Source organism: Amblyraja radiata, chromosome 2, assembly GCF_010909765.2.
Source record: "Amblyraja radiata isolate CabotCenter1 chromosome 2, sAmbRad1.1.pri, whole genome shotgun sequence".
NCBI classification, from domain to species: domain Eukaryota; kingdom Metazoa; phylum Chordata; class Chondrichthyes; order Rajiformes; family Rajidae; genus Amblyraja; species Amblyraja radiata.
Genome location: NC_045957.1, coordinates 56,134,637 through 56,162,188, shown reverse-complemented (window position 1 = coordinate 56,162,188; position 27,552 = coordinate 56,134,637). Strand labels below are relative to the sequence as shown.

The 27,552-nt window shown below is 40.7% G+C and overlaps 1 protein-coding gene and 2 long non-coding RNA genes across 4 annotated transcripts in view; 2 read left to right on the top strand and 1 right to left on the bottom strand.

The window, feature by feature from the left end:
* LOC116989512 (retinoic acid receptor beta-like) overlaps positions 1 to 3,744 on the bottom strand; it is a 96,950-nt gene extending 93,206 nt beyond the window's left edge. The window contains exon 1 of the mRNA XM_033046982.1: positions 2,903 to 3,744. Within this exon, the coding sequence (XP_032902873.1) occupies positions 2,903 to 3,059 (157 nt within the window). The 5' untranslated portion in view covers positions 3,060 to 3,744. The remainder of the gene's footprint in view (positions 1 to 2,902) is intronic.
* Positions 2,112 to 19,687, top strand: LOC116989529. Its single transcript, XR_004416262.1, has 3 exons — positions 2,112 to 2,546; positions 17,234 to 17,264; positions 19,344 to 19,687. It is a non-coding gene; the product is annotated as an uncharacterized LOC116989529 (long non-coding RNA).
* Positions 3,835 to 9,409, top strand: LOC116989522. Of its 2 annotated transcripts, none has more exons than XR_004416260.1 (3): positions 3,835 to 4,173; positions 6,014 to 6,120; positions 9,317 to 9,409. It is a non-coding gene; the product is annotated as an uncharacterized LOC116989522 (long non-coding RNA). The 2 variants fall into 2 exon arrangements; XR_004416261.1 differs by lacking the exon at positions 3,835 to 4,173 and adding an exon at positions 4,184 to 4,970 and having other exon boundaries at positions 5,043 to 6,120.
* Positions 19,688 to 27,552: the final 7,865 nt, after the last annotated feature.

The following is a 27,552-nucleotide window of genomic DNA, read 5'->3' as shown; positions in this document are numbered from 1 at the left end:
AACCAACCGTCTCTGAATATTTGTTCATGCTTTTCACCACCCAACAAGATAAGATTTGATTTTATAAAGTTAGAAATAGGATGCCTATATTAGTGATACTTCAGTCTTGACATGTGGCTCCTTTAATTTTAAAAAAATCAAGATTTAAAAGTTCTAATAGTGAATGGAAATATAATTGCTCCATGTTATTCATTACAGCAATGATGAATGATTTATATCAGAACATGGAGCTCATCACTGAAAACAGCTCCACATCTCCCTTTTCAAGATAAAATATGCTCATTATCAGTGGTGGATAACTATCAATTTAGGAAACATATTTTTCTTTAACATGTGTCTCATTCAATCAATCTGAATGCTCATTTAATTTAATTCATCTATCGATGATGACATATGACTGTTACCCATCTGCACCCAAAATTAACCACATAAATCAGGATGTCCTCTTACATGGTTAAAAATAGTTAGACTAAATACTTAAACATTCTGTCACAAAATTAAATCTAATGCAACACTCTTATTCTTAAGCACTTCAAGTTGATGAAGCCACAAGCAGACAAAATCAGGGATTCACGAGCCATAAGCTGTCAACTGCCCGTGAGATAAATACTTGATCTCAACTTTGATACTCAGGGAAGTTATTGGGCAGAAATTAAACACTTACCTACCAACAATGAGGGAGTGTCACATTGGCTGTATCACACACCTCCTAGTGGAGATATTCTGAGCAACATTGAAAAGTTCGGAGACAAAAATGCACAGCTTCCTTTTGGACAACTTTATATAAACTCTATTTATTTCTTAATAATTAATGATTAAATCACAATGCTTGTAGAGAAAGGTACAGAACTATAGATAAAATAATGCAGATTAAATAGTTGACATTGTCTTCCCTGTAATGTACAATAGTCTTGATAGCCCTCCTGCAACCTACTTGTTTACTTAAATCTTAACAGATGGGGTTTCATTTATATAAGATGCCACTGTCATCTTTGTTATAAACTGCACTTAATAGGTGAATAATCATGCTTAAGTAGTTATAAAAGCGCAATGAATTAATAACTTGACCTGAGGAACCTCACAATATAAGCAAGGGCTGCTTCTGCACTAAAAACCATGACGGAATTGAGTTATATTTGCATCAGTTTTCATTGTAATAACTTAATTAAACCCCAAAGACATTGAGATTTGCCCATAAAACTTTGAAGTGAAAAGTGCTTAAGAAAAGCAGTGTACAGCTGTTAGCAGCACACAGGGGACAATTTACTGTACCATGGATTGATTTTTTTTCCCTTTAACAGCTGAAATTGCTGAATGTACATCAAACAGGTAATTTAAGTGTCTCTTACAACATTATTACATTACTAAAACCTTAGTATTGTCAGCTCTCTCAATCTCCTTTTCATTACACTGGCACAATGAAAAAAAAGGTTTTCAGATATGTGCCAGGTCAATGCAATCAATCTGCAGTCTCTGCTAGCCATTAATAAACACAGAGCCACAAAGTGCTTAATGAGGAACAGCAGACCAGGAAATACTAAGGTCTGTGGTCACTGTTATTCCGGGGCAATATTACCTCCAGATTTACCCTCTATAATCTGCTTTTGTACTATAGCTGTTCCTCATGCGTGGCTCCAATAAAACCATTATTTAACAGCCCAGCTTTTCCACGAATGCTATAGATATTACGTAAATGATATCATTTTGTTTTCTCAATTTACATTAAAACAGATTAAAATTTAATCAGGACGAAACCGAAAATACTCTAAAGACGACGAAGGGCTTTGTTTTGGCGGGTGAAATTAAAATCGTAATAATAACTTGGATATCATGGCATAAAATTTCGCAAAGAAAGTCTAATGATGAATACTTCGATATGAATACGCGAGGTATTTGCATAATGAAAGTATCATTCGTCTAAATTAAGGCTATGCGCAACTGCTTAATCTTAACGAAAATATCTCCCTTGAGCAAAGGAAAGCCGAGCTAAAAAGGGGAATAATTTTAAAAATCGATTTTCTCACGTTTAAAGTGATGTTAGAGGTTTGACAATTTCTATGATTGTTTTGTGCTAATCTTCTATCTGCAATTCTCCGTTTACGAAACCAGAAACGACGTCATGTTTCTGATAAGGTAAAGTCTTTATTTTATTTTGTTTTCGAATAGCAATTAATATGTTATTTGCTTTTAAAAAATACAACAATGTTTGATGTTTACAAGGGAGGCAGCACGATCGCGAAAAGCCACTTCACCTCAATGAAAATAATAAAAATAAAACTCCCACACACCGCGAACAGAGCCAAACGTGTACTTATTGTGCGTAAATACCATTCAGGCGATCACATTAAAGGTGGGAATAACAACTGGTGGAAACGAATAAACGAAAGTGATACTTGGAAAAGAACCGCTGTAAATTTTCTGCTTGCTGCATATGGACAGCTAAGGAGGAACTGATGGAGATTTATTGGAAACATTGTCCACCCAGAGACGGAGCAACATCTCAAATCCCGGCTTGCTCACAACCCTCAAACGGAGAAATTGAGAGGGTGAGTGTTTCATTTCCAATTTTGTTCTCTCTCTCTCTCTCTACTCTTAACGCTTGTGTCACTGTTTACAAACTGCATTCCTCGGCACTCCATGTAAAGATGTGTACACCGGCGTTGAAGTGGCAAAAGTATCCAGTTACTTTCACTGCTGTCACACAGGACTCCTGTCTGCCATCCACTGCAAAGCACCGATGCCCATCAGAACAGATTAAACCCCAGTGCAACATCTGAGTGCAATGTAAGGAATAGAAGAATAGGTTGTATGTCAGAAAGGAGAGAGTGGAGAAGAAAAATAAACGAACATGCAACGTTGTTTATCATATGCATTATGAACAATAACGATAAAGAGAACCTACATTGAGTGCTGGACTTCTGTTGCCAGTCCCCGTGTGTCAATCCATTGAAGCAGGCAGTCAGAGCTTTCTCTTGGAGCATGCAAGAAGACGGGCTCGGAGTGTAGAAATCCAGCATTTGCCCAGGGCTGACTGCGAGAACATCCATGCAGTCGAACATGACGAGAGGTTGGAGCCCACAACCTGCGAAGCCAAAGAGATCTCTCCTCTTTCTCTAGGTGTGGGGAAATTTGCAAAAGAAAAAGTTGTCCGAACTCCCATCAAAACTCTGCCCTTATATTTTGTTTCTTTTTCCTCCCCTCTTTTTCTTGGCACGTCAAGCTGTTTTCCCAAAGGCAGAATCATGAATTATGACAGACAACACGGCTAAAAGCCTGTCACTGATCCAAATGATCATTTGCCATTTTCACCCCCAAGGCAGTTTGCGGCGCTCGACTCGAACAAGAGGGGTGTCGAGAGGAAGAGTCAGATGCTCGGCTCCGGCCCCCTCCGCTCGGCCGACGCCCACCGCTCTCCGGCCGGGTGCTGCGCTCAGGTCGCCCGATGCCCGGCCCGAATTTAATCCGCCGCCCCCACCAACTCCGCGGCCGCCACCTAACCCCCGTTCCACCCCTCTCCGTTTGCCTGGAGTGGCTCGTCCTGCCTTTGCCCGTCTTTACTTCCTACTCCTTGTGTCAACCCAGCCCTGGTGAAAAGATTGCATTGCCTAATGTATGCAAGTGAACTTTCTCTGAACCCCAGCCAAGGCTGCTAACCTTCAAATGACCCAGCCTGCCTGACATCACCAGCTCCCAGGATTCCCACAGCACTCCGGAGCCGCACAAGCACAAGCACAAGCACAAGCACAAGCCCCGAGCAAGCGAGAAGCAGGCAGGCAGGCAAGCAAGCGAGGGGCAGGCGAGAGGCAGGCAGGCAAGCGAGTGGCAGGCAGGCAAGCGAGAGGCAGGCGGGCGTGAGAGCGAACTGGGCGGGCGGGTGGACGGACAGGCGGGCGCAGGCTGCAGAGGATAAGAAGCAAGACAACAGTCCAGCGAGGGGGACAGACACACAAATCCCACCACAGAAGAGATGCTACCCTGGAAATGCAATTGTATGTGCCCCGCAACCTCGGGCGCGCAAAAACGTACAGCGTTTGCTCTTGATTTTTGTTTTGGTACCCCAGCGATTTGGGGGTGAAAATTAAAGACACTCATAGTGAAATCTAATTTCAAGAGAAAACCCAGGCCTATTAATATTAATCATGATACATTCACTTGAACTGCTGTTTTCTATTGGTGAGTTTGATGTTTTATTTGACAATGCGTGGGTAAATTTATTTCGCACAGTAATGAAGGTAAATTGTCATCGAAAATAACGTGCCAGTTGTTTTAGGTACCCAGTTTCTGGTATTGCGGTGGATCAATTAAACCCAAATCAAAACTATCTTGGATGATATTTTGACACATTCTGGCAGACCAATTTGAATTCTACATGCCTTTCGGTAACATGGTGGAAATGGTACCTGCAAATACAAACTTTTACCGAATATTAACTAGAAGTAAAGATGCCAAAAATGAGCCATCACTGGCATCTATATGCCTTCACAAGAACAAAATCAACCAGCGTCACTTACCGCTCAAAATAAAAATTACCGCTCAAAGTAAAAATTATTTTGACAATTAATTGCTTGAATGTTTTGGCCATTAAGAGAAGGGATGGAAAATTACTTCACTTTGGAGAAAGTAGATGTAATAGCAGCGTGTTTTCCCACCTGCATGCAAACATTGTACATGCATCATAACCAAACAGTGAATGGACAAATTCAATGCTATTATTCCCCACCCATTTCCCGTGAGCAAACATTAAAGCAGAGTCAAATGGTAATTGATGAGTGATGTCCATTTGTTGTTAAAGTGGGGACAATGCCAGCCCAGCATTCTACAGCCGGGATAAGAAATGTCTCTGAGACCCTGTCGCTTTGCTGCCTGCTGCAAAACAGAAATGCCTTCATGTCATTTGCTTGAGATTTAAAAGAAGGAACAAGAAAAACCTCTGTCACTCAAAGGCTTTCACTTCAAAACATATTTTTTAGGTAAATGCAGAGAAACTCCCACCGTTTCAACTCTGCACCAAGACATATTTTTGAATGCAGGTTTGAAATGAGGTAAAATCATAACCTTTAGTACCTGCATGCCGCAGAGATACAGAATTACAGCACATCTTACTGATATGACCTGCACATAAAAGAACACAGGCTTTTCCACTTTACCTCATATCGGGGCTCATACTAATGAAACTCCCAAAGTGTTGAGATAACTGTGGAATTTAACAGTATCTTATACTCTTTTATAAATGCTGCTGTGACTTGCGAAATAAATTGATGAACAGTTGAAGAAATAGCCCTGCAATATGAGATCATTATATACAATGTTTTAAAATTTGGATTATCTATCAGTCTAAATCGTTAATTTAGAATGAAAGGATAAATATGTTTGTAGGAATAATTAAACAGGTCACTGAATATAAAACACATTTTTTACAAAGACTCCATCAGATAAAAAAATTAGGCTGAACTGTCCAGATTTGATGAAAAGAACCAAGTCATTTTTTACAGAAGAATTATTTTAAATCTGTTTGGCTCCATCATTTACTCATATAAATTATTCTAAATAAATAATACAATAGATAAATGCACTATTCGATTTACATGGGCAGGCATTGGATCTACCCTGTCTGAGCTTAGCATGAGCACTATTCAGTGGATCAAGCGGATGGAGAAAAAAACGATGGTTAATGATGAATTCATGAATAAATTGATTTTCATCAATTCCATTTCTCCATAACTATTCCGCATGCCTGCTTTGATGAGGTTGAGGCGTCATTTGAGCATCATTTCAAAGGATCTAAACCAAGTAGTTGTTTGTTCATGTCTGAATCTTGGCCTCCCCTCACCATTGTAGGAAGCTTGCAAATGCACATCAGCAAGTCTGACTTCATTTTATCCTGAATAACTTAATTGTGACACATCATCACAAAACAAAATCTGTATGTTGAATTTGAGAGGAGGTAATATATTCAGCTGACTTTCGACCAGCTCATCATACTTTTCATCATTCACATCCCTGCATTTTTCAGATCTTGCTTGTGACTGGAGGTGAGGAATGAGGCCTGAAACAACCACTTGGCTATTAGTCCAACTATTTTCCTCTAGGCTCAAGATCCAAAGCTGAAACAAAATAATGGTAGGTACCACTGCAACTTCCTTCTTTGAACCAAAGCAAGCAAAGCTGCCATAGCAGAAACAGTGATGAAACCTGATAAAATATTACTTTGCTGCAACCCCAGGCAAGGGGCAGAGGCAAAAGAGAAATAGGCTGAAAATAAAATTATGATGAAGATAAATTTCACCTCAAAAATTTGTACTTTTAAGCTATTTCATAATGAAAGTTCAAGTAATTTTATTTCCTCATTAGAAATTGCTCACATTTGCTTGACAAGCCAATAATATAATGACAAAAGAATCAATCCAAATTGGATCAAACTCTGGTGGTAATGCCATGCATTAATCCCATACTGCTGAAAACCATGGAACACGTTTTTCATATCTCTGGCCATACAATCACATAAAACATAACCATAATTAAATATTATATTTAAATCAAATTGTGTAAATAAAGCAAAGCCAAGATGCGAATACTTCTCTCCTCTGTGATATTCAGCATTCATGACATTCTCTCAAAGTTATCTGTTCAAACATACATATTACATTGTTTATTGTGTTTCACTGCTGTGGATGATAAAATATCCTTATTTGCATTATCTATGATTGTAAGGTTTAATCTTCATTAAATATAATTGTCATTTTGACTCTCTTGATTAATAGCCTCCGACTACTGGTTGTCCTTTTTAAAAGACTACTGGATCTTGATTCCAAATCTTTTTGAACTACGTTTAATTTGATACAAAAGGTTATTTAATATGCATTATATCCTGTTATAATTTTCATATTGCTTGAGAATTTGATAACAATGCTGGTAGAATGTGCTTGAATTTGGTAGTAATATTATCATAATATTATCATAATATTCACATAATGCAAATTAATACCTAGACATTAATTTGGAAATGCATGCCTCTTGAAAACCCACAAAGCCAAAGGTATCAAAATTACAGGTTCCTTTTGCTCTTTAAACAAGTTCATGAATACCATAGAGAACGGTTAGCTGTATGACTGCATATAAAAATGGGATGTGTGATGTGCTGTTACAATTCCTATTAGAAATTGTTTAGAAACAAATACCACACTTGGCATTTCAGCTCTACATATAAGTACAATTTTAATTTGGCAATAGTTGTAATCAAAATGCAATTCCAGTAGGTGATATGTTTGATGACAATTCTCTTTCCATTACATCTGCCATCACTTCAGGATGGAGAGAGGGGGACAATAAAATGTCCCTATTTCCTCCCACACTTTTTTTATACCTTAAAAGTAGTTCCCGTTTTATTTGTTTTATTTGTAGGTCCCTTTTGTTTCCATTCCATGCTTGGCTGAGAATATCTGAAGGGCTTTTTCAGTATCAATTGCACAGATATCTGAAATCTTCAAGAATCAGCACACTTATCTAGAATATTATAGAATCGAATAGAATAGAATAGAATGCTATTTATTGTCATTCAAACCTGGGTTTGAACGAAATTCCTTTTCTACAGTTTTTTTACATTACAAACACAATCCAAGACCCACACTTAACACAGTTTACATAAACATCCATCGCAGTGAGTCTCCAACATCTCCTCACTGTGATGGAAGGCAAAGTCTTTATCTCTTCCCTTTGTTCCTTCTCCCGCGGTCCAGCAGTCCAACTGCAGTGTCAAGGCGAACTGGGACTCCGATGTTAAAGCCCCCGGCGGGCGATGGTAAGTCCTGAGGCCGTTTAAGCCACGCCAGGCGATGTTAGGCCCCGGCTCCATGTCCTTAAACCCGCGATTCCAGCGGGAGAAGTCGCCGTTGCGGAGCTCGGAAAAGCGGTCTCCCACCAGGGACCTGCGAGCTCCCGATGTTCCCGTCCACCGGGTCTGCGGCCGGTGCCTCCGAAATCCAAAAGTCGGGTCGCAGCCTTTGCTAGGAGCTAGGAGCTGTTCCCACTATGCTGCCTTGATCCTAGTGATCCACGAAACACTGGTTGATATATGTTCACCAAAGTAAAAACTCCAAGTAGATGTACACCCATGGTGTGGGATGGAATTAAATATGGCACACACTAAATTGGGGTGATATAATTCTCTAAACAGTTTTAGTTACTGACCTGTTGGTTTGCATGCCCCGATTTAAAATCATTACAGTGATACTTGTGGTTCATAACAAGAAACTGCAGGATTATGATAATCTAGGAATTAATGCCACTAATAACATGTAGAATTAACAGTTCACATAGTGGCCTCCTCATACTGAAGTAACTAAATGCGGAGCAGATGATCACGCTGCAGAGCACCTGTGTCAGTCGACAGAAGTAACCCTGGACCTCTGGTTGCCTGCTACTTAAATTCACCATTCACCTCCACTCTGATCTGTCTGTTGGGCCTGGCCAAGCTGGCCATCCGCGAGTCACGGCGCCAGACGGAAGAGTGCTCTGCCCGAGCCAGCTGCCTGCCCCTTTTTCAGGGGTTACGTCTGCGCCCGGGTGGTTCTAAAAAGGGACTACGCGCGGTCCACGGGCACCCTGGGGGATTTCCGGGACCGTTGGGCACCGAGGGGGGTTGAATGAATCCTGGACAAGGATTGTAATATAGTTGTTTAGTTGTATATTTGTATTGTCTTGTACTATGGTGGTGGGTTCTGTTTTGTTTTATTGTGTTGTAAATACTATTTTAATATTTGAATAAATATTTTTGAAAATTAAATTTTAAAAAAAACAAAACTCTGATCTGTCTGTGGCCTCCTGCATTATTACATGAGGACTAAGGCAAGCTTGAGGAACAGCAACCCATCTTCCATCTGGATGCATGACAACCTTCAAGACTCAATATCGAATTCTCTAACTTTAGGTAACTCATTCTTTCTTTCTGTCTAAATCAGAACTGGCCATTTCTGCCTGTCATCATTTCTGGCCCAGCTTTTCCTCTTTTGTTTGCATGTTCTAGCTTGCAGGGTATGTCTCATCAATCTTGACATTAGGAATAGATGACCCAGACAACAACGTTTATTCTGATTTTAACTGTTACTTAACTCACATTTAGTAATTTGGTCTCACTTTATCAGAGCTGTTCTCCTTGTTCTACCCATCCCTCCACCACCTTATCTGCTACATAAAACTAACCTGTTTTCCCACTTTCCCACTTGTAATGAAGAGTCCAGGATCTGAAACATTAATTATTTCATTTTGCTGGCGCTGACTGCCTTCTGAATATTTCCAGCATTTTCTGTTTATATTTCAGATTTCCAGCATTTACTTATACTATGAGAATTATTTATGATGTAACCAACAATGCAAATTGAGAGTAGAAGCATGGAAAAGCAGATGCTGGTCTGCAAAAAAAGACACAAAGTGCTGGAGTGACTTTGCGGGTCATGCTGAGAACATGGTTTGGGTCGGGATCCTTTGATATCTCAGCCTGAAGTCATTCAATATTTTTGTTTCTTAACTAAGGCTGATTAATCTGATTGTAGTAATTTAAAATAGTGATTTTCCAGAATTAAGTTGCATTGATAAATAATAAATACTCGACTAAGTGGAACCTGTTGGGTGCCATGTTCACACGGGAGGGCTAGTCCCCCAACGCAATATTCCACCTCTCCACCAATTCCAATATTGGTGGCCAGTGGGAGGGGGGGGGCTTTCTGGAGCGTTAGAATGGGTGTTGTGGGCCGAAGGGTCTGGTTTCCCAAGGGCTAGTATGGACATTGTGGGCCAAATGGATTCTTGGGCTGGCAGCTCTGTCACTCAAGCTTGGTGGGCTGGCAGCTCAGTCACTCAGGCCTGGTGGGCTGGCAGCTTTCACTCAGGCCTGGTGGGCTGGCAGCTCAATCACTCAGGCCTGGTGGACTGGCAGCTCAGCCACTCAGGCCTGGTGGGCTGGCAGCTCAGTCACTCAGGCCTGGTGGGCTGGCAGCTCAGTCACTCAGGCCTGGTGGGCTGGCAGCCCAGTCACTCAGGCCTGGTGGGCTGACGGCTAAATCACTCAGACCGGTTGGACTGGCAGCTCAGTCACTGGGCTAATACGGGCATTTTGGGCAAAAGGGGCTGGTTTCTCAGCTAATTGGGGCCTTGTGGGCCGAAATAAGAGGTTTCACGCAGGCCAAACAACTCATTTCATTTCCGTTTCCATTTCAATTGCAAGCACAGGGCAGGCTAAACAACTCATTTCATTTTCATTTCATTTCCATTTCCATTGCGGTTTCAAGCACAGGGCAGGCCAAACAACTCATTGCATTTTCATTTCATTTCCATTTCCATTGCGGTTTCAAGCACAGGGCAGGCCAAACAACTCATTGCATTTTCATTTCATTTCCATTTCATTGCAGTTTCCAGCACAGGGCAGGCTAAACAGCTCATTGCATTTTCATTTCATTTCCATTTTCATTGCAGTTTCAAGCACAAGGCAAGCCAAACAGCTCATTGCATTTTTTCATTTCCATTTCCATTGCAGTTTCAAACACAGGGCAGACCAGACAGCTAATTGCATTTTCATCTCATTTGCATTTGCATTGCAGTTTCAAGCACGGGGCAGGTCAAACAGCTCATTGCATTTTCATTTCATTTCCATTTCCATTGCAGTTTCAAGCAGAGGGCAGGCCGAACAGCAATTGCATTTTCATTTAATTTCCATTTCCATTGCAGTTTCAAGCACTTGGCAGGCCAAACAGCTCATTGCATTTTCAATTAATTTCTATTTCCATTGCAGTTTCAAGCACAGGGCAGGCCAAATAGCTCATTGCCTTTTCATTTCCATTTCCATTGCAGTTTCAAGTTCAGGGCAGGCCAAATTGCATTTTCACTTCATTTCCATTTCCATTGCAATTTCAAGCACAGGCCAGGCCAAACAGCTCATTGCATTTTCATTTATTTTCCATTTCCATTGCAGTTTCAAGCACAGGGCAGGCCAAACAGCTCATTGCATTTTCATTTCATCTCCATTTCCATTGCAGTTTCAAGCACAGGGATAGCCAAACAGCTCATTGCATTTTCATTTCATTTCCATTTCCATTGCAGTTTCAAGCACAGGGCAGGCCAAACAACTCATTTAATTTTAATTAAGGGCTAACAAGTAATTTATTGCAAGTACATTGCAGACTCACAGTTCAGTTGATTCACAGCTTGGAATCACAGGTGTAGCCTGACCCTCGCGATCTTCCAGAGTGACAGACTCGCGACCCAGGCATCCGGGGTTTTATAGTCCTTCCCTCCCCGGAAGGGGCGTTACCTTCATCGTGGTGATTGATAGGCGAGAGGACCAATCAGCTGCTCTCAACATTTTTTAAATACTCATAACTTTTTTATTTTTCATCGATCGGAAAAATCCTCGGCGCTGCCTAAGCGGAGGAGGACTTTGAGTAAGTTGGCCAAAAATCATAGCGATATAAGTTAGCATTTTTTCTAAAATCAATATACGACACAGACATGAAGTGGTCAAGATTAGACTTTTAGTTATATAGATTTTATAAGTACATTTTATATAAATTGAATTGTTTGAAACCATTTGCCATACGCATAAATGTCAGGAATTCATTTATTGTTTTGCTGGATTACTAGAACTAGAGTTATAATGAATTAGAATAGTTTCCTAAATGTAATATTTTTAAAATGATGTTATGCTATACACAAAGAACAAAGTTTTAGCCAATTTGCACAGTTGAGACTGATTGGAGTATGGAACTGTTTCTCCAGATCTTGGAATACTGCAGCAACCGCACCCTCTGTATTTCCAGAAAACCTCCAAAAGCTGCACAGTTCATCTGAGTGAAATTGGACCACCCACTCACAAGGAAGACTGATGGGAGATATTAACGTTGACCTTTTTTAACATTCACCTGCGGAGATGAACAAGTCTTGTACAAATGTATAACTACAAATAGAAAGTCCATAAATCCAGCTGACCTGATCAACAATTGCTAGAACTGGAACTCGGAATGCATATCCCTGCAGAAATTTGTTCTTGGGCCCATCCCCTAGCAGACAATAATAGAGTTAAGATAAACTTTCAAGTTCCTAAACCTAATTATATGCCTACTCAACTTGCAATCTGTGCCGCATAGTGTTGACACGGCCCAGTGGTTTACACAAATCCTTGCTTTAGCATAAATGGCAGATGTTATGCCCCCTGGTCACTACAACTGTTGCTGAAGTGCTGAAATCTGATAGCATTTCTTAATATTAAGGTCTTCCTTGGTGTGATTACTTTCATAATTTGAAACCCTCATGTCCACCTTTTGGAATAAATATTTGTCATATACCAACTATTTCTGCCAACATGAATGGGCCAATTGGCCGATCTGTTTGTTAATTTGCATAAGTGTAATTATTGCAGTTGAGCTTTGATTGTTCATTTTAACTGTGCAATGTACTGAAATATGTAATGTTGATTGCTAGATGTTGCAGCAGAATATTTTTTAATGTATCTGAATAACTGAAACTACATTTATTTTTATACCAACACTTATTTTTTTAATTGAGTGATTTTCAATTCTTATAAATGTTGCTTCTAAATGCAGAATCACGTTTCATCTGATTCATATCACCCAATAAAATTATTTATCTTAAATCACAAACAAACACAATAACTTTCCTGTCAAAAGATATTTTTTTAATATTCATGGAGCCATACAGAGTGGAAACAGGCCCTTCGGCCCAACTAGCCCACGCCGGCCAACGTGCCCCAACTATGTTGTTCAAGAAGGAACTGCAGATGCTGGAAAATCGAAGGTACACAAAAATGCTGGAGAAACTCAGCGGGTGCAGCCGCATCTATGGAGCGAAGGAAATAGGTGACGTTTCGGGCCAAAACCCTTCTTCAGACTGATAGGGGGTGGAGGGGGAGAAGGAATGAAAAAGGGGAGGAGGAGGCGCCCGAGGGCGGGGGGATGGGATGAGACAGCTCGAGGGTTAAGGAAGGGGAGGAGACAGCAAGGGCTAGCAAAATTGGGAGAATTCAATGTTCATGCCCGCCGGCCGCAGCTATCCAGGCGGAATATGAGGTGCTGTTCCTCCAATTTCCGGTGTTGCTCACTCTAGCAATGGAGGAGACCCAGGACAGAGAGGTCGGATTGGGAATGGGAGGGGGAGGTGAAGTGCTGAGCCACCGGGAGTTCAGGTAGGTTCTTGCGGACTGAGCGGAGGTGTTCGGCGAAACGATCGCCCAATCGCCTGAGCGGAGGTTGTAGGCAGCAGAGGGTGGTGGTGAAAGTTTGTTTTTTCAGATTGGAGTCCTGTGACTAGTGGTGTACCTCAGGGATCAGAGCTTATTCCATTACTGTTTGCCATTCATATCAATGATTTGGATGAGAATGTATAAGGCATGATTAGTAAGTTGTATGTGACACTAAAATAGGTGGTATTGTAGGGAGTGAAGATGATTATCAAGAATTACCGCTGCATCTTGATCAGCGAGGCAAGTGGACCGAGTAATGACTAATGGAGTTTAATTCAGATAAGTATGAGGTGTTGCATTTTTGGGAAGTGAAATAGGCCAGGGCCTTCAGATTGAATGGTAGAGCTCTAGGAATGTTGTATAGGAGAGAGCTCTACGAGTACATAGTTCCCTGAAAGTAGCATCGTGGATAGGTAGGGTGTTGAGTAAGTCAGGGTAATATAACCTTTCAATGTTGGGACATTATGATACAGTTGTACTGGACATTGGTGAGGCTGCACCTAGAGTATTGTGTTCACTTTTGGTCATCCGACTATAGGAAAAAGTACACAGAAGATTTACAAGGAATTGGCCAGGACTTGATGGCTGCTGAGCTCTGGGGAAAGATTGGGCAGGCTAGAATTATAATTGGAACACAGAAGGTTGAAGGATGATCTTATTGTTATATATAAAATCATGAGGAGAATTGATAGAGTGAATGCACATTGTCTGTTTCCCAGGGTTGGGGAAGTGAGAACGAGAGGGCAAGGTTTAATGTGAGAGGGGAAAGATTTAATAGGAACTTGAGTGGCAACTTTTTCATACTGAGGATTTGGAACAAGCTCCCAGAGGAGGCAGTTGAGGCAGGTACTATAAAAGCACATAAACAACATTTGGACAGGTACATGGAGGAAAAGTTCTAAGAGCTATGAGTCAAACGCAGGCAAACAGAACTAATGTAAATGGACATCTTGGTCAGCATAGATGAGAAGGGCAGAAGGGCCTGTTTCCATGCTGCATGACTCTCGATTAATATTTCCTGAACATTCCTGGGATGTTGGGACTTTCTTATGAAGAAAGACTGGATAGACTCGGATTATACTCGCTAGAATTTAGGAGATTGAGGGGGGATCTTATAGAAACTTACAACATTCTTAAGGGATTGGACAGGCTAGATGCAGGAAGATTGTTCCCGATGTTGGGGAAGTCCAGGACAAGGGGTCACAGCTTAAGGATAGAGGGAAAATCCTTTAGAACCGAGATGAGAAAAACATTTTTCACGCAGAGAGTGGTGAATCTCTGGAACTCTCTGCCACAGAAGGTAGTTGAGGCCAGTTCATTGACTATATTTAAAGGGTTAGATGTGGCCCTTGTGGCTAGAGGGATCAGGAGGTATGGAGAGAAGGCAGGTACGGGATACTGAGTTGGATGATCAGCCATGATCATATTGAATGGCGGTGCAGGCTCGAAGGGCCGAATGGCCTACTCCTGCACCTATTTTCTATGTTTCTATTAGCATCATTATCAACTTTGTAGTCCCATGGTTATTTAGTGATTAATGAGCCTCGGTATTGACAATTCAGAGCTATAATTCAGAGTGGTGGGCACACATTCCACTGTTGGATTGAACAGGGATTGCAACATTTCCCTACAAGAGGAAGTAAATTGTGGAAGGTTATTCCATCCAGGTGATGCTATATACGTCTTGGCAGCAAAAGGCATCAACAGAATCGCACAGTAGTAACATGCACTGAAGAAGGGTTTTGGCAATAAAAGTTTCCTATTTCCTTCGCTCCATAAATGCTGCTGCACCCGCTGAGTTTCTCCTGCACTTTTATCTACCAGTAACATGCACTGGTTCTCTCAATCACTCAGGATTCAGACCAGATGAAAAAATAAATGAAGTAGAAATAAATTATTAAAAAAATGAAAAACGTAGCATCCCCTAAAATATATCATAAACTTAAATATATTTATTCTTTAGTGGCGATGTCAGAGCCATGGCACATTGTGATTTCATGTAGGTCGGTCATTTGATTCAATCAGATGTTGCAGATTAACGAGATGACATTGCTGAAAAAAACTCTGAAGGATCTGTTCTCCTTCACCAAGCTCTCTCTGTTCACGAATGTTTCAACACTCATCACTTACAGACCAGCACCCTTCACCATCTGCAAATCACGACAATATCCTTCCCATTGAGGTACCATAACCTTGACTCTTCCCCTTCTAAATTAAAAGGCATTGAGTAGATCTTGATGGTATCTTCAAATTTCATCAGACAAAAATGTTATAAAAAATGCTTGTGAGCTGATAAATGCAGAAATTGAATATCATGTTCCTCCCAGCCCTGCCTGTATAACGCCCTGCAATGTTTTTGTATTTTTAATCTGATATTTTTCAGCTTTTCCTTTTCCTGACTGTATTTACATGTATATTCACCAAGCCGTTAGTTGCTGTGAGTAGCCACATTCAATAGAAGCACATATAAGAGATACGGCTACAGAATTCTACCTCCAACTCTCTCATTCTCATTCCTTTGAAACCATTAGCAGAACTGATGTAAATATTCTGTAGGGCTACAAAAAGCATTAATAATCTGTAACATTGTATTTTCCTGAGATGCGCATAGTCAAAGATAAACAAAGATAAATCATTGTACCATGTTTATATTGAACCATTGGACTACCTATTATGTTCACCGGATGTTTTCTAGAGAAGGTTTCTAGAGATTTAGCTCTTAGGGCTAAAGGTATCAAGGTATATGGGGAAAAAGCAGGAACGGGGTACAGATTTTGGATGATCAGCCATTGAATGGTGGTGCTGGCTCGAAGGGCCGAATGGCCTACTCCTGCACCTATTTTCTAGGTTTCTATATTTCTATGTTATTGCTCCCCAAGTTGGAAATGCTGGCAATGATACATGATAATACAATAACGTGTATGGGACGTGGGTTAGGTATACAAAGTGCTTATTATTCCTCTTGGGCCTGTCCCACTTTGTCCGTCAGTTACGCGACAGGCCGGTGGCGTGCGAAGATTTCATTCAGGACGAAGTCCACACTCCTCCACGCCACTCCACACTCCTCCACACAACTCCATGCGCCCGTCCCGCGCTACCCACACGCTACCCACACGCTAGCAGGTCGCGTAAATGGCGCGCGAATGACAGCCAAGCGGGACAGGCCCTTTAGAGTGGAACATTGTGTTCCAATGCTGGTTCAATAGTGAAATACAGTGATGTACTTTTACCTACGGACCAGATTTTTTAAATGTGGTGAATTCTTGTATAAAATAAAAACAATACATATTGGAAGTAAGGGTCAGGCCATGCAGGATCTATGGAGAGAGAAACTGAGTTAACATTTCAGGTCAAAGTCCTATGTGTAAGCAAGATGAAAAGCAGATACACGTGAAATGACGATAAAATGAGCATTCAATTGCCTTGCCCATAGCTTCTGCGTTCCATGCTATGTGCAGTACCAGTTGTCCAACTCACTACTCGCCCATCTTGCTTTATATACTCATGTGTACAGCACCCCTCAGCGACATCAATTATTTCTTCAGCCACATGTATTTATTAATTAAGAAAACTATGTCCTTATTTCTAAATCATTCTGAGGTCACTCCTTGCCGATAAATTCAAAATTTCCAGTCCTACATGACATTACAATACCAGTTTCCACCCTGAATTTTGCTGCAACTTTACCCGCTTTAAAAACTTGCTTCAGTGTAGTTTTATGCCACTATTAAAAGGTACTGTATAAATGAAGTCAGCTTTATTTTCCAGTGATTTAGATCATTAAACTCCACAAACAGCATTGATCAGCCACCCTAATACTGAAAATAAATTGCTCTTTTGCTCCAGAATCTGCAATTAAAATAGATAAATGGGACAAATTGACGAGGCCTTGTAACAGTGTTTTAAGAGACAGGGGAAAAAAATTATTGCAGGTCTGCAATAGGTCCTGTGTTCCAAGCCTGATTATGTGTTTTTTTTGTTTTGCAGGTTTGACTTTACCCATAACGAATGGGAAAAGGTGAGATGTTTTAGTTCATCTTCAGCATTTGTTTACTTGACAGACCACTTTGTGTGATTCACAATTAATTAGCTACAATTAATACAATATTGATTCCAATTTATTTTTGCTTCTGGACATAAAGTTAAGTCAGTTTTCTATTGCCATACAATGGTATTACACTAAGAAAGAAAACATTATTTTCCAGATAAAAATCACACTGCTCCAAACTTGCACAAATAGTTCAGGTTTTGAGCACCATCCCAGCAGTTGCAACAACAAATAACTCTCCAGTTCAATCTCAATTATATCATATTTGGGACTTCCTCAGAGAATTGTGAAAAAACCCCAATGCTGCACCATTTGAAATATTTTTACCATATTTTCTGTATTATGCATGAAAGTAAATATTTACTTAGTGTGAGAAATGTGCATTTATACCTGCCTACCAAAAAAGTATGAAATGTATAAAGATTGTTTCTTGGTCCAGTTTCTAGCATCTGTAGTCCCTTGTGTCTCCAATAATGTATTAGTGATGTAAAGAAACAAGTATGTATATTTCTCCTGTGACTACTATACCATAAGAACTTATCAGCATGCCTCATTATTTTATTGGCTAATGTACTTCAATTCCAATGGTATCTTGGAAATATACCAGTTATTCTGATGCTTAATAACTTGAATAAAATACATACCATATAACAAAGCATTGTAAGACATAGAACTAACCTGAAGCAAAACGTAACTGCAGATGCTGATTTACAAACAAAGGTGCAAAGTGCTGGAGTAACTCAGTGGGTTAGGCAGCATCTATGGAGCACATGGATAAGTGATGTTTCAGGTCAGGACCCTTTTTCAGACTCAAACCAACTTGATACAGCCAGACCCAAAACAAAACCACTATCTACCATATGTCTTTGAATGTATCTATAAAGTACAACAGAACTAAGATAAATAATTAAGGACAATGTTATTTACCACTGTGAATATGTGTCCATTTCTTTCCTAAATTAATATAGCCAATGTTAAATTGTAAGCAACAAGGATACCTGTCTAAGAAGGAACTGCAGATGCTGGAAAATCGAAGGTACACAAAAATGCTGGAGAAACTCAGCGGGTGCAGCAGCATCTATGGAGCAAAGGAAATAGGCAACGTTTCGGGCCGAAACCCTTCTTCAGACTGATGGGGGGCGGGGAGAAGAAAGGAGAAAGGAGGAGGAGGAGCCCGAGGGCTGAGGGAGAGATAGGAAGGGGAGGAGACAGCAAGGGCTAACAAAATTGGGAGAATTCAATGTTCATGCCCCCAGGATGCAGACTCCCCATATGAGGTGCTGTTCCTCCAATTTCCGGTGGTGCTCGCTCTGGCCATGGAGGAGACCCAGGACAGAGAGGTCGGATACGGAATGGGAGGGGGAGTTGAAGTGCTGAGCCATCGGGAGGTCAGGTTGGTTAATGCGGACCGAGCGGAGGTGTTCGGCGAAACGATCGCCAAGCCTCCGCTTGGTCTCACCGATACCTGTCAGTGGAGTTATTTCCAAAATGCCAGATCAGCTCCTGACAATGGCATTTGCTATCATAAATTGAAGTCTGAACAAGTAAGCAATGGCTTGCATGACAGCCTAAACCACCAGGGATGGCAGCCAGAGTTAGCTACATAAATGTAAACTTATTTTTTCAAGCTTTTTGGGGACTGAGAGAAAAGGAATACTTTGCCATGTCCACAATGAAACTTTGAGCTTCCTCCATGCTGAGCTGCGCACTGATTAGAGTTCTCATTCTTGAAAATGTACTAGAAAGGAGCAGTTCTCCCAATTGTGATGACCTACTGCACAATTAATTACTCTTGTTTAAGTGCTGTCGGCAAGCAACATGCTAAAGAGCGTTGGCTGTTAAATTACCAAGAGTTGCATGATAGTTTGCTAAATAGGCCAGTTGTTCCTTTTGCTACGTGCTTGCCTGTGATTAGTTCCATCAATTGAGCAATTGCTAATTTTGTCAAATCTCCTGAGCTAATTTGTATCATACAACATAAACATTGAGTGCAAGAAATCAATCAGACTTACTTGATAGTAACATGGTGATGTTTCCTTCCCTTTTCAGTGACTATTTCTTCAAGGTGAAACTGAAACCACCAACCTAAGGTATTGTGACAAAATATCCAGAGGAATGTCATCAAACCGGACTGACCAGGAGCAAGACTCTGCTACCTGGCCTATTTTATGATGAATAATTAGACATTCACGTTGACACTGACATCCGTTTGGGGAAGCCGTGAGGGTCTTGTAGGTTCAAAATGGTATCAGTATTTCACGTGATTATTTGAGAGATTAAATTGAACCAGGCCTAATGTTATTGATGGATCATCCACTGGAAGATCGGTGATAGTGGAGAGGTCGGTGCGGCGATCGATCAGGGCGCGGACGGACGAGGATAGACCACGTGAGAGTGAGCTGCCTGGGAGAGGAACAAAGAAGGGCCGGCATGGGGACCGCCGTGAGGGGGAGGGAGAACAATGGAGGACCTAGCGTGGGGGGACCGCGGGGAGGAGGGGGAAACAAAGGAGGACCTGGAGCGGGATACTTTGTTAGCGCCCTTTATGTGGCAACTATTGCATACCTTGTGAATGCAAGCAAATAATTTCACTGTGACTTGTCACATGTGACAATAAAGTATTCATTCATTAATTCATTTAAGTATGCAGTGTCCTGCAGTCAAGAAAGACCCAGCAACCAACTGTTTTATGAGAGCAAACAAATAATAATAATAGTAGTGATACAAGAAACAGCAGATGCTTAAATTTTGATTAAAACACAAAGAGCTAGAGTAACCAGCAGGTCAGGCAATATCTGCGGAAAAAATGGATAGACATTGTTTTGTGTTAGGATGCTTCTTTAGTCTTGAGTCTGAAGCCAAAATTTTACTTATCCATTCTTTCCACAGATGCTGCCCGACCCACTGAGTAGCTCCTGGTAATAATAATGCCTGCTTCTTGATGCCACTGACTGCATCCCTCTTGGAGGTTGAAAATCAACAGCAGGTGCTCAAATCCTGCATAAAATTAATAAATGAAACATCCCTGAACATTTGGTTGGCGTGTGAGCAGAGACAGAGATTCATAGACTCAGAGGCTGATACATTATCAACCATGATAACTTTATTTTGAGCTAGTTACAGTTACAGCAGCAAGCCAAAGTGTTGTCAAAAGGTTAGAAGATTGAGCTGCTGTTGAAATCTCTTATGAGACAACCAAACTAAGGTGGGCTCCATGCAATTAATGAAAGACAGACAAAAGCAATGACCATGAGTCAATGCTCCCACTGTCTAGAATTGTATTTGGCACTAATGTCGCATTTCTTTGCACAGTCTTCTTTGTTTTAGAAATATAGTGTAATTTTTTGTCTAATTTATATATAACTTATATTTCTCTGTGTTTATCTGAGTCCAAGTGCTTGTGATGCTGCTGTAAGGAATATTTTCATTGTACCTGTACCTCACTGTACTTGTGTATATGACAATAAACTAGACTTCACTTGAGTTGTTAGGCAAGTAATCTGATCACACAATGCATGAGCATTAGGATGGTTAAAGTCACAAAAAATCAGTTATCACAGCTTTGGGTGGGACAGTGGTGTAGCCATTGGGTCCTGACCACCATGCTCTATTTGTGGAACATGCATCCTCTCCTTGTGACTGTGTAAGGTTCCTCTGGGAGCCTCACTTCATGCCATATCTTAGTACATACTATTTTGTGGGTTAATTTGTTACTGCAAATTACTCCAAGTGTAGGTGGGGGGAGACTGCCATAGAGTCTGTGGAAAAAGTCAGAGTTATACATCATGGAAACACGTCTTTTGACTCCCCAAGTCATTGCTGATCACAAAGCATAAATTTACTCTAATCTAATTTTATTCTCCTCAACTCCCCCCTTGGATTCTATCACTCACTGGAGGCTATTTGCGGTGGCTAATTAACCTACCGCTGGCTTGTCCTTGAGAAATGGGGGGAAACTGAAGCACATGGTCACAGACAGAAGCCAAAGTCAAGAATAAATCTAAATACGCCAAGCTGTGTGGCAGCATGTCCACTAGCTGTGCCTCTGTGCAACTTCAGTGCAAATTCTACACAAACAATTAGTATTGTAAGAGAGCATAGCCTGCAGGTAAATAGGTGGGAAAATGGATTTGATGGGATTATTCTGAAAGTAAGAATAGGCTCAATATGGTGAATGGCCTTCTTATATGTCATGAAGTTAGTTGGAGAATTTTGGCAGAAAGTCATTTTACACACATTAACCAAGCCTTCTGCCCAAGTTACAGTGTCTGATTTGAAGGGTCCCAGTGATAATTCAAATTAAATTTAACATGACTGGAAGGGCTATTGAACCTGAAAGTTAACACAGAACATACTGAAAATATGCAGCAGTCAAGGCAGCATCTGGAGAGAGAAAAACAGGGTTATTGTCTCTGGTTATTTTATCAGAATGGTCCTGAAACATTGACTCTGTCTCTATCCACAGACGAGGCCTGCCTGACCTGTTGATCATGTATAGCATTTTCTGTTATTACTTTAGATTTACAATGGTTAAAAGTTTTTTTTTTAGTTTAGATTTGTTTTATTAGATCAACAATTCACAGTGCATAAATTCAAATCCACCCTGGCAAGTTAAAAACACAATTGAAATTGGTTACTTGTAAGCTATGTGAATGACTTTCAATGGCTTCAAGCCATCTAGTGATTGGCTATAAATGCAGTTTGGCCAATGTTATCAAGATCCCAAGAGCAAATAAAGTAATGGCCTGGAAGCTAATTGTTATTTAAACTGTCAAGATATAAGCTAGAATTGATATCTGTCTAGTGTGCTTCAACCAGACCTAAGATAGTCCGTTGACTTGCCAGCAAAATTCCATTGAATAGTCTGAATCCACTTTTATTTCACTGCATAACCATCTTATTTATAATAAATAGATCTTCTAATATGGACTTTAACATTTGAAATTATGTTCGTACTTTAGTATCATTTTGAATACATTTAAATGATCTTCTGACCAAGATTCAATTGCATCGCACTATCTTAAAACCTACAAATGAACAAGACACGACAAAGACCAGAAATACTGTAAGCTTGTTGACAAATTCGTATTTTCTCAACATGTCTCGACAGTGTCAGTACTTGTCACAGTCTTGTGTTGTTCAAATAGCTATCTCTAAGACTTTCAGAAAGTGTGTTGAAACAGGCCATTAATCATCTTACGAATTCTGCAAAGCACAGTTGGTATTTTCCAGAATAACAACAGCTGAAGCTCAAATACTGATTGTAGTATGTTATAAAAATTGCTCTTTGAACCTCCTCCTTCATTACCATCATAATTACACTGGAGGCGAGATGGAGATTCTAGTACACCTCAACCAAGTCTGACTGTGAAGAGGGGCAATCTGGGTGGTCCTCAGTGCAGAGCCAAGTTATGTACATTCGAGCACACAGCATGTAGCAAGACATTCCCTGTAAGACAATGGTTAAAAGTTTTTTTTAATTTTAGATTTATTTTATTAGGCCAACAATTCACAGCACTTAAATTCAAAGCCACCCAGACAAATTAAAAACATAATTGAAATTGGTTACTTGTAAGCGATGTGAATGACTTTCAATGGCCTCAAGCCACCCGGTCTGAAGAAGGGTCTTGACCCGAAAAGTCACCCATTTCTTCGCTCCATAGATGCTGCTTCATCCGCTGAGTTTCTCCAGCATTTTTGTCTACCTTCCCTGTAAGACATGTTGATGTAAGGCTCCAGATCTGACCATGTTTCTAAAAGGCCTAATTCTTCCTTGGGCTGGCTTATAGCTTTGCACTCAACATTTACACTCAACATTTGCCTGCCTGCTCGAGGCTGTAGTTTTTTCTGGGGTGAGTGTGGAGCTGCTCAGAAGAGCTATCATATAGTTAACTGGTGAGGTCCAGCACACTGGTCCAACACATTGATTTGCTTTAACAGTCAGGTCAGGCAAACAAATTAACAATTGATGAGTAAAAAAGGCACAAAGTGCTAGGGTAACTCAGTGAGTCAGGCTGCATCCCTGGAGAACATGGATGACTTCTGAAGAGACTTCTGAAGAAGGGTCACGATCCGAAACATCACATATCACCTGTTCTCTAGAGATGCTGTCTGACCCACTGAGTAATTCCACGACTCTGTGTCTTTCTCCATAAACCAGCATCTGCAGTTCCTTGCTTCAATATTTGATGTATCTTTGACATTCATGTATATTCATGAAGTATTAAAAATTGTAATAAGATTGTAAAACTGTACCTTATGGAAGGCTGCTCTAGATTCTAGAAGGTTGGAATTAAAAGATGTAAATTACCTATTTTCACCTTTCTTGTTGATAACCAATCCTCCACGTTCAATGAAAGGGTTTACTGTTCTTGGTTCATCGATGAAACTTTGCTGTCCACTTCAGGATATCATGAAGAAAACAATATGGGAGCAAACAAACCTGACGATCAAATCTGCTGAAGTTGGAAACCCGCAACATCCGCACAACTATGAAGGTAAGTGCTGACACTTCTGCTCAGAATTACCAAAATTTCAATGGAAAATGTAGGTTCTTTTTTTATAGGCCTTGATGGTCTGCATAATACGTTTCCTTTACAACTATTGATTGTAGAGGTGTCCCTCTACTTAATGCGAGTTTCTGTAATGCACCGTTCAACAGGCTTGTGAGTGATGTTTATCAATTATCAGCTACCAAGCAGCAACCAAATAAGCTCATTGAACAAAAGCAGATCATAGAGAAGTTGCCACAATGTAAAATTGTGGGAATGCTCAGGGAAAGCAGGCACTTTCATATTTTGTCAGCCAACGTCTTCTCCACTTTGTTCTTGAAACCTGCTCGATGTGCTCCTTCCTGATCAACATGTTTGCTCTGTATTTGTGAAATGGTATATTTATGTTACAGAAAGATAGTCACATTGTGAGAAGATTGGAATTTTTTGAGGATGTGACAAGTAAAATGGATGAAGGGGTGCCAGTGGATGTAGTGTATCTAGACTTTCAGAAAGCCTTTGATAAGGTCCAGCACGGGAGACTGGTGACTAAATTTAGAGCACATGGTATTGGGGGTAGGGTGTTGACATGGATAGAAAATTGGTTGGCAGACCGGAAGCAAAGAGTAGGAGTGAACAGGTCCTTTTCAGAATAGTAGGCAGTGGCGAGTGGAGTGCCGCAAGGCTCGGTGTTGGGGTCACAACTGTTTACCATATATATTAATGATTTGGAAGAGGGAATTAGGTACAACACTAGCAAGTTTGCGGATGACATAAAGCTGGGTGGCAGTGTGAACTGTGAAGAGGATGTTAGGAGGTTGCAGGGTGACCTGGACAGGTTAAATGAGTGGGCAGATGCGTGGCAGATGCAGTATAATATAGATAAATGTGAGGTTATCCACTTTGGTGGCAAAAACAAGGGGGCAGATTATTATCTCAATGGGGTTAGGTTAGGCAAGGGGAGGTGCAGCGAGACCTGGGCGTCCTTGTACACCAGTCACTGAAAGTTGGCGTGCAGGTACAGCAGGCAGTGAAGAAAGCTAATGGAATATTGGCCTTCAAAACAAGAGGATTTCAGCATAGGAGTAAAGAGGTTCTTCTGTAGTTGTATAGGGCTCTGCTGAGACCACATCTGGAGTATTGTGTCCAGTTTTGGTCTCCTAATTTAAGGAAGGACATCCTTGTGGTTGAGGCAGTGCAGCGTAGGTTCATGAGATTAATCCCTGGGATGGCGGGACTGTCATATGAGGAAAGATTGAAAAGGCTAGGCTTGTATTCACTGGTTTTAGAAGGAAGAGGGGCTATCTTATAGAAACATATAAATTTATAACAGGACTGGACAAGCAGGAAAAATGTTCCCAATGTTGGGCGAGTCCAGAACCAGGGGCCACAGTCTTAGAATAAAGGGGAAGCCATTTAAGACTGAGGTGAGAAAAAACATTTTCACCCAGAGAGTTGTGAATTTGTGGAATTCCATGCCACAGAGGGCAGTGGAGGCCAAGTCACTGGATGGATTTAAGAGAGAGTTGGATAGAGCACTAGGGGCTAGTGGAATCAAGGGATATGGGGAGAAGGCAGGCACGGGTTATTGATTGGGAACGATCTCTCTTAAATCCATCCAGTGACTTGGCCTCTACTGAACCTCACATTGATCACAATAAATGGCGGTGATGTAAATGGCGGTAAATGGTTGGCTCGAAAGGCCGAATGGCCTCCTCCTGCACCTATTTTCAATGTTTCTATGTTTCTAAGATGCCTGTGAAGTGTGTTGTGGACGTGATCTATTACACAACCTCTGGACTCAAGGTAATCCTGAAATCACTGAGAATCCCAGGCCACTATTGTGCTGTCTTCAAATACCCATAGAGAAAATGATGAATGCATTTTCGATAGCAGTAAAAAGGTCTAGTCATCTCCTTAATACAAATATATACTGCAGGTTAAATAAGAATGTTGTAATTACAACTGGTAGTTTGGCAGGAGCTGTTAAGGGCTGCAGCGTCCATGACTACAACAGATAATGCTGTGCTAGCTACAAGTTTTCTTGCAGGACCTGACAAATCTCCAGAGAAACACATCCTTAATTTTACATTTCAGAGAACTAGAGAGATGTTCTCATGAACCTAGTAAATCTAGTTGGGATGGTAGGCATCTCTCAAAATCGCCATGTTAAATGTGCTCTGGTACATCTTGTCGCTAAATTTATTCCCTGAACCTCCGTCCCCTATGATAGGATTCTAAACGGTTCGACTTTGATTAAATCCTTTCATGCTCAGAGCTGCAACAGCAAATAGGAAGTGTTCTGACAATTTTATGACATTCATTTACAAGCCAGTACCAGAAATATATTCAAGTGGGAAGTATTTACAGAAACAATTGAATAGAACTGTCCATTGGAGAAATGGAGTGAGAAATATTTTGCAAGAAAATTAAACAAATTAGTTAAGCATTCCATGTGAATTTATTTTTGCAGAATATCAGAAGAGATACCCAAATTAGGTTCTCAGTAAAGACAGTACCACACTGCCTTCATATTTTTTTCTTTGTTACCTCCTCAAATAAACACATTTAGATTTGCGTGACATAATATTTTCTGCACAGAATCACACTGACTTTCTAAGTGAATATAACCCTATCCCTCAGAACCGGCTCCAACAATTTCCCAACAATTTGTGTATTCACAAGCCTGTAGTTCCAGGCATATACCCACTATCCTTTTAAATTAGGGAACAACTATATTTATCTTCTAATCTTGTGGTACCTCACAAATATACAAAGTTCTCTTTGCCACACCTGACGATGGTGTGGTAAATTGGATTAGTAAGTATGTAGATGATACTAAGATAGGTGGGGTTGCGGGTAATGAAGTAGAGTTTCAAAGTCTACAGAGAGATTTATGCCAGTTGGAAGAGTGGGCTGAAAGATGGCAGATGGCAGATGGAGTTTAATGCTGATAAGTGTGAGGTGAGGTGCTACATCTTGGCAGGACAAATCAAAATAGGACGTACATGGTAAATGGTAGGGAATTGAAGAATGTAGGTGAACAGAGGGATCTGGGAATAACTGTGCACAGTTCCCTGAAAGTGGAATCTCATGTAGATAGGGTGGTAAAGAAAGCTTTTGGTGTGCTGGCCTTTATAAATCAGAGCATTGAGAATAGAAGTTGGGATGTAATGTTAAAATTGTACAAGGCATTGGTGAGGCCAATTTTGGAGTATGGGGTACAATTTTGGTTGCCTAATTATAGGAAGGATGGCAACAAAATAGAGAGAGTACAGAGGAGATTTACTAGAATGTTGCCTAGGTTTCAGCAACTAAGTTACAGAGAAAGGTTGAACAAGTTAGGGCTTTATTCTTTGGAGCGCAGAAGGTTAAGGGGGGACTTGATAGAGGTCTTTAAAATGATGAGAGCGATAGACAGAGTTGACGTGGATAAGCTTTTCCCACTGAGAGTAGGGAAGATTCAAACAAGGGGACATGACTTGAGAATTAAGGGACAGAAGTTTAGGGGTAACATGAGGGGGAACTTCTTTACTCAGAGAGTGGTGGCTGTGTGGAATGAGCTTCCAGTGAAGGTGGTGGAGGCAGGTTCGTTTTTATCATTTAAAAATAAATTGGATAGTTATATGGACGGGAAAGGAATGGAGGGTTATGGTCTGAGCGCAGGTATATGGGACTAGGGGAGAATACGTGTTCGGCACGGACTAGAAGGGTCGAGATGGCCTGTTTCCGTGCTGTAATTGTTATATGGTTATATGGTATCCCCA